Source organism: Emiliania huxleyi (genome assembly GCF_000372725.1).
Source record: "Emiliania huxleyi CCMP1516 unplaced genomic scaffold EMIHUscaffold_329, whole genome shotgun sequence".
NCBI lineage: Eukaryota > Haptophyta > Isochrysidales > Noelaerhabdaceae > Emiliania > Emiliania huxleyi.
The window spans coordinates 20,207-25,966 of record NW_005199530.1 but is presented as its reverse complement, the minus strand read 5'-3'; the positions used below and the strand labels follow the sequence as shown (position 1 = coordinate 25,966).

Genomic DNA, 5,760 nt, shown 5'->3' with positions numbered 1-5,760 from the left:
CGTTGGGTCGGAGCAGCCATGCCATGTGGGTGCCGAGGTACCGGAGGCGCGAGAGCGAGGCGACGGCCGCCCCCGCGGCAGGTGTGAGCGCGTCGCACCCCTCGAGATGCAGCCGCTCGAGGAGGGGGCAGCGGCGGCACACCTCGATCAGACCCTCCGCGGTGCACTCGTCGCACCGCTCAGATCGAGCACCCTGAGGCGCGGCGCGTGCGCGCTCACCACGCTGAGAATAGCGCATGGCGCTGCGCTGAAGGGCTCACGCTATAGGGTGCTGGATGAGGACGGGTACGATGCACTAGCCCCAGCCGTCGGGGGGGTGTTGCCAGCACACTGGTAGATGACCTCTCGGAGAAGAGCCTGAGGAAGCTCTTCGCTGGGTGGAAGGAGGCCCGGCCAGCCTTGAGGGAGTCGCGGAGGAGGAGGGATAATGGAGGTAACGTGCAGACGGGCCAACAGCCAGTGGGACGAACGAGGGCCGCGACGGCGGCTCAAGCGGGAGGGAGCGGTGACAGTGGGCAGCCCCCTCCCACCCCCGCCGCGCTGCAGCTGGCGAGGTTGAGGTGGGTGAGCGACGCGCACGCGGGAGCGAGCGAGACAAGGCCCTCCTCTGAGATGGCCAAGTGTCCGTTGCGGCTGCTCAGCCCGAGGTACGCCAGCCGCCGGCCTGCCTCGCGCCGAGCGAGCGCCAGCAGCGGGCTGTCCGCCGCGCCCGCGCAGCCCGCGAGCTCGAGGTGCGACAGGAGAGGCAGCGCCGCGACGCAGCACACGCCCTCATCGCTCACGCGGCGACAGTTGGAGACGTCGACGAGGCGCAGCCGCAGGCACGAGGACGCGATCGCCGCCAGCCCGCCATCGCGCAGCCCGCTGCAGGTGCTCAGCCACAGCTCCTGCAGCGACGCGCACGCGGCCAGCCGCCGCACCGCGCTGTCCGAGAGCCACGCGGAGCCGGTGAGGTTGAGGGACGTGAGCGACACCGCCCACGGCGAAACCAGGAGGTTGCTGGCGAGCAACAGGTTGCCGAGGTGCAGCGAGCGTAGCTCGGCGCAGCCCGCGGCGACGGCGGAGAGGGCGGCGTCGCTAAAGTGCTTGCCGCCGGAGCCGTTGCGCTGCAGGCTCAGGCGCTGCAGCCGCGGGCAGCTGCGAGCGATCTCGTACAGCGCCGCGTCCGATATCATCGTGCTGGAGAGGTCGAGTGCCGTCAGCGCTGGGCAAGCTGTGCAGATGGAGTGCACCGCCTCGTCGTCGATTCGGGCGCTGTTCGTGCGGCAGACCAGCGCCCAGTTGGCCTCGCGGAGGGGCGAGCGCCACGCACGCACCGAGCTGGACAGCCCCATACAAATTCGTGCAAGCACGCCGGAGTGCCTGTACATGGCCGCCAGACGCTGGTCCTCTGTCCAGTGCTGCTCGCCGCGCTTGTCGCCGCACGCGTGCCAGCTGTCGTACCAGCTCAGCGCGAACAGGATGGGCTCGACGACGTCGAGCGGCGGCGACTGCCACACGTTTTGCCGTTTACCGGGCTGGCTCCCAGGGGAGGAGCTCATGCTTGTATTGAGGACTCGGCCGGTGCACTGACTGCGGAGCTCTAGCTTCGTTTTTCTTTCTGGGGCGAGAGTGGGAGAGCCGCCCTCGACTCAAGGGGCTGCCGTCCACCTGTCGCTGCTCAGGCCGGGGGAGGGGGGGAGACCTCCTGTTCCTCGCGGAACGGGAGCAGGCCCCTCCTTGCCCGGTCTACGAAGCAGGGCGGTGGTCGTGCCATCTTCGCTTCACAACAACCACGCCGCAATGTCGCCGGCGCGCGACACGTTCCCGTCAGCAGGACTGTCCTGGTCGAGAGTGTGTGCCGCCAAGGCGGGACCACTCGGGGACAGTGCCGACGGGACGCGGCTCGGGAGACGACTCCCGCGAAGGCACGGCTGGCACCCGTGGCGTGGGGGCCGCCTCCAAAAAGTCGGGAATGGCTCTCCCCGCAACTCTATCGCTAACACGCGCCCCACCGAGACTGTGGTGGGCGCGCTGCAGTCGCACGTCTACCTACGTCATAGTGCCACGACGTGCGGCCTAGAATTAGCACACGCGCCTCAGCTCGCAAACACTCACCCATTTGATTGTCACTGTCCGTGAGTGCGAGATTTGGGCTAGCCGCAGGCAGCTAGCCCATGAGGAGGGCGTCCATAGACACCTCACTAGACCCCACATACGGTCTCGCCCATGCCTCGCCGGCCGGAGAGATTGCTAGAGGTGGAGCATGCTGCTCTAGCCTCACAAGTCACATCGTGTCACTTCCTGTCGTCTGTTGTTTGTTGTGCCCTTGTTTGTTTCTCTTGGCACCTTGGAGTGCTGGGGGGGGCGACAGGGAGGATGTGGCCTTGAGTTATGTGTACGCCAACTCAGGGTGTGTGGCAGCCAGCTGGCTGTGTGTCTTGTGAGCTTGTTTGTGTCTGTGTGTCGCTCGTGCGTGTCGTCATCATCTGTCTGGCGTCCACCCATACCGCGTTGGTGTCCAGTCCGAGCCTGGCTGTTCTTCACCTTTCTACCTACCTACCTGGGAGAAGAAGATGTGATTGTGATATTGTGTTGATGTGCACTCCAAGTGACCTAGCAATGGGCAAATGCGCGGGAGCGGGAGTCCGACAGGAAATCACGCTCGCGACAGGACGCACACGGTCTCGACACGAGCCGCGTGGGGCGTCAGGTCCACGGGCGTGGCTCTCGCGAGCCGAAAGGCTGTCCCGGCGCCCTCGGCGCCGCACAGCGCCGCGAGGTCTCGGCCGAGCGTCTGCGCGTCGCAAGACACGTACACCAGCACGCTGCAGGTCGAGCGCCGCAGCGCACCTCGCATCGCGCCGCTCAGTCCCGCACGCGGCGGGTCGACCACCACCGCGAGGTCGACTCCGCCGGGCGCGAGGGCGGCTGCGAGGCCGGCCGGCGGCCTGCCGGAGAAGGCGAGGTCGGCGGCCTCGAAACGGCACAGCGCCCCCACTCCGTTGGCCGCCGCGTTCGCCTCCGCCGCGGCCACCGCCTCGGCGCCGAGCTCGAGCCCGAGCACGCTCGCGAAGGAGGTCGTCGAGGCGAGGGAGACGCCAAAGAGCCCCGAGCCGCAGTAGAGGTCGACCAGGGCGAGGCGGCGAGGCGCCTCCTCCACTGGCCGCCGCTCCTCCTCTCGCCCCGCCTCTCGCCCCGCACCGTGCGCCGCCACCGGCAGCTCGTTGCCCCGCCCCGACGCGAGCCCGAGAGCGACGCCGTCGGCAACCAGCCGCACAAGCAAGTCCGTCCCCCCGTCGTTCACCTGCCAAAAGCCTCGCGGAGGAACCTCGAAGCGAAGCGGCGCGCCGCCGCCCGGCCGCTGGACCGCCACGGCGAGGGAGTCGCCGCCGCCGCGCGCGGCGAGCACCGCCACCGCTTCCGCACACGCGTCTGGAGAGGCGCCGCGTCGCTGGCGGCGTCGGCCCCTCGAAGCGCCGGTGTCGGGCGGCGGCGGCACCGGCGCCTCGGTGTGCAGCACTCGCACGAGCGGCTCGTGCGCCTCGAGGAGCGACGCCGCGAGGGCGGCGAGGGCGGCGAGGGCGGCGGAGCTGGCGGCGCCGGCGGTGACCAGCTCGAGCTGCACCGCCGCTCCGCCTCCCGCGCCGGCGCCCGCCGTGCGAAGGACCGCCTGCCACAACGCGCCCTCGCCGCGCCTTCCGGATCGGACGTCGAAGCTCGGCAGCGCCGTCCGCCTCGCCCACGCCGCGACGGAGGCGAGCACGGCGTCCGCCTCCTCCGCCTGCAGCGGGCAGCCCTCTCCGCCTGCAGGGAGGCTCCGGGAAACCCTCACGGACGTGTCTCCTCCTGAGGCTTCGCCAGCCGGCAGCCGCGCCGATCGGCACCACTCGGCCCGCGTCGTCGGCCGCCTTGGAGCCGACCACAAGCCCGAGGCCGCTGTCGGAGGGGGCAAAGAAGAAGGTGGCCTTGTTGCGGTAGCGCGTCTGCTTCGGCGACGGCACCGTCGCGCGCACAATCGGCTCGAGCGCCGCCGCCGCCAGCGCCGCCGGCGTCGCGCTGTGCCCCGCCCCAGAGGCGTGGGCGGGAGAGGCGCGGGAGAGCACCGCCGCGGCGCCTCCAGGGCAGCGCGCGATGGCGTCGATCACCCACCGGCGCTTGGTAGCGAGCTGCTCTGCATAGGCCATGCGCTGCAGCTGGCAGCCGCCGCACGACGCAAAGAGCTCAGACCAAGGCGGCGCCACGCTCGCCGGGCCCGGCTCGAGCACCGCCGTCGTCCGCGCCTCGACGTGCCGCCGACGCCGCCGCGTGACCAAGGCGCGGACCAGCTCGCCAGGCACGGTGTGGTCACTCAGCATCACCGTCGCGCCCGCGTCCGTCCGGGCGATGCCGAGGCCGCCGTACGCGACTCGCTCGCACCGCACCTCAATCTCGTGGCCCTCCTCTGGCAGCGGCGGGGCGGCCGGAAGCTGCTGCCGAAGCGCCGCCGCCCGAGAGCTCCGCGTTGAGCGCGGACCGGCGTGGTGCCAGGCGGCCGCGGCGACGCCCAGCGGCAGGGCGGCGGCGAGGAGGAGGAGGACTGGCCGAGCAAAGCGCTTCATGAACCAGTTCACCGAGGGTGGGCCTAACCATGAATAGAGCTCTACAAGGCGATTGCAAGATTTGTTTTAATGTTTTTCACTGCGCCCTTCGCTGGTCATTTGCGAGAGATTCTCCCGCCATTCTCGCGTCTTACTTAGCCCTTAGCTGTCTAGAGCACGTCTTGCTACTATGCACCACAACAAAACGGGATCGTGAATTCTCTTCCGCGGTTCGTGCCCATACGGTTTCGCGGGTGCTTAGCCTGCATGTGCTCGCGCAACCCTTCACACACACACACACACACACGCACACGCACACACACACACACACACACACACACACACACACACACACACACACACACACACACACACACACACACACACACACACACCGGGGTCTTGAAACGTCAAATGAGGAGGCACGAAAAAAAAATATGCGCAAGAGTGAGTTCAAACAGAGCATCGAATGGTGGAGCCTCGCGCGTCGCCCGGCTACCTGCGCCAGACCGCGGCATCGCGGGCGAGCAGCAGGTCGAAGGTGCTGCCGCGCACACCGCCCAGCCTCGCCAAGCATCCGACTGCGCTGGACAAGCTCCGGTCGACGCCCGAGCGACCGACTCCAAGCCGGCGGCGCTCGCTCGAGCCGGCGCTGGCCGAGGCGGTCGCCGGAGCGCCCGGCAGAGCGACCGACAACAACTTGGACATCGGCGCAGTTCTGAACCTCGAGTCCGCCGATCGGCCCGCGTCGACGGTGCCGCCCGAGTCCAAGACGAAAGTGGCCGACGCGGCGCTCGTCACTGAGAATGTGGACTGCCAGTCGCCCGCAAAGCTGCGCCGGCAGCCGGGGTTCGGAGCCACCCCGCTAAGCCGCACCGCCCTCGGCTGCTCCTCGCTCGCCACGCCCCCCTCCTCGGGCAACATCGCCCGCGCCGCGGCGGCCGCAGTGCGAGTGCGGATCGCGGGCGACGGCCCCCCGCCCACGGCCCTCTCCTTTGACCCTCCGCAGCAGGAGGCGCGTGCGCCGGCCGCCGCGCCCATGCCGCCCACCCCGCCCGTGCCGCCCACCCCGCCGGACACGCCGTCCACGCCTGCGGCGCGCGACCTCCCAGCCGTCGCCTCGACTCCGTCGGAGTCGCTGCCCAGGCCGGCGCCCGAGCCGGGCCGGCGCGACCTCACCGCGCTGCAGCGGCTCGAGTCG

General features: G+C 69.8%; 3 protein-coding genes across 3 annotated transcripts in view; 1 reads left to right on the top strand and 2 right to left on the bottom strand.

Annotated features, from left to right (window-relative positions):
• Positions 1–147: 147 nt before the first annotated feature.
• Positions 148–1,541, bottom strand: EMIHUDRAFT_241309 (hypothetical protein; the record flags this gene model as incomplete). Its single annotated transcript, XM_005773712.1, has 3 exons — positions 148–193; positions 343–398; positions 531–1,541. 3 exons carry the CDS (start codon positions 1,539–1,541, stop codon positions 148–150), a joined length of 1,113 nt encoding a protein of 370 aa, XP_005773769.1.
• A 1,097-nt stretch (positions 1,542–2,638) lies between these two features.
• EMIHUDRAFT_241308 (hypothetical protein) lies at positions 2,639–4,580 on the bottom strand (the record flags this gene model as incomplete). Its single annotated transcript, XM_005773711.1, has 4 exons — positions 2,639–3,286; positions 3,482–3,514; positions 3,608–3,763; positions 3,867–4,580. The coding sequence occupies 4 exons, from the start codon at positions 4,578–4,580 to the stop codon at positions 2,639–2,641; spliced, it is 1,551 nt and encodes a 516-aa protein (XP_005773768.1).
• Positions 4,581–5,028: 448 nt separating this feature from the next.
• Positions 5,029–5,760, top strand: part of EMIHUDRAFT_241307 (hypothetical protein) — a gene marked incomplete at both ends in the record, with an annotated part of 2,149 nt that continues 1,417 nt past the window's right edge. Inside the window, 2 exons of the mRNA XM_005773710.1 lie at positions 5,029–5,408; positions 5,706–5,756. Coding sequence (XP_005773767.1) covers positions 5,029–5,408; positions 5,706–5,756 — 431 coding nt within the window. The remainder of the gene's footprint in view (positions 5,409–5,705; positions 5,757–5,760) is intronic.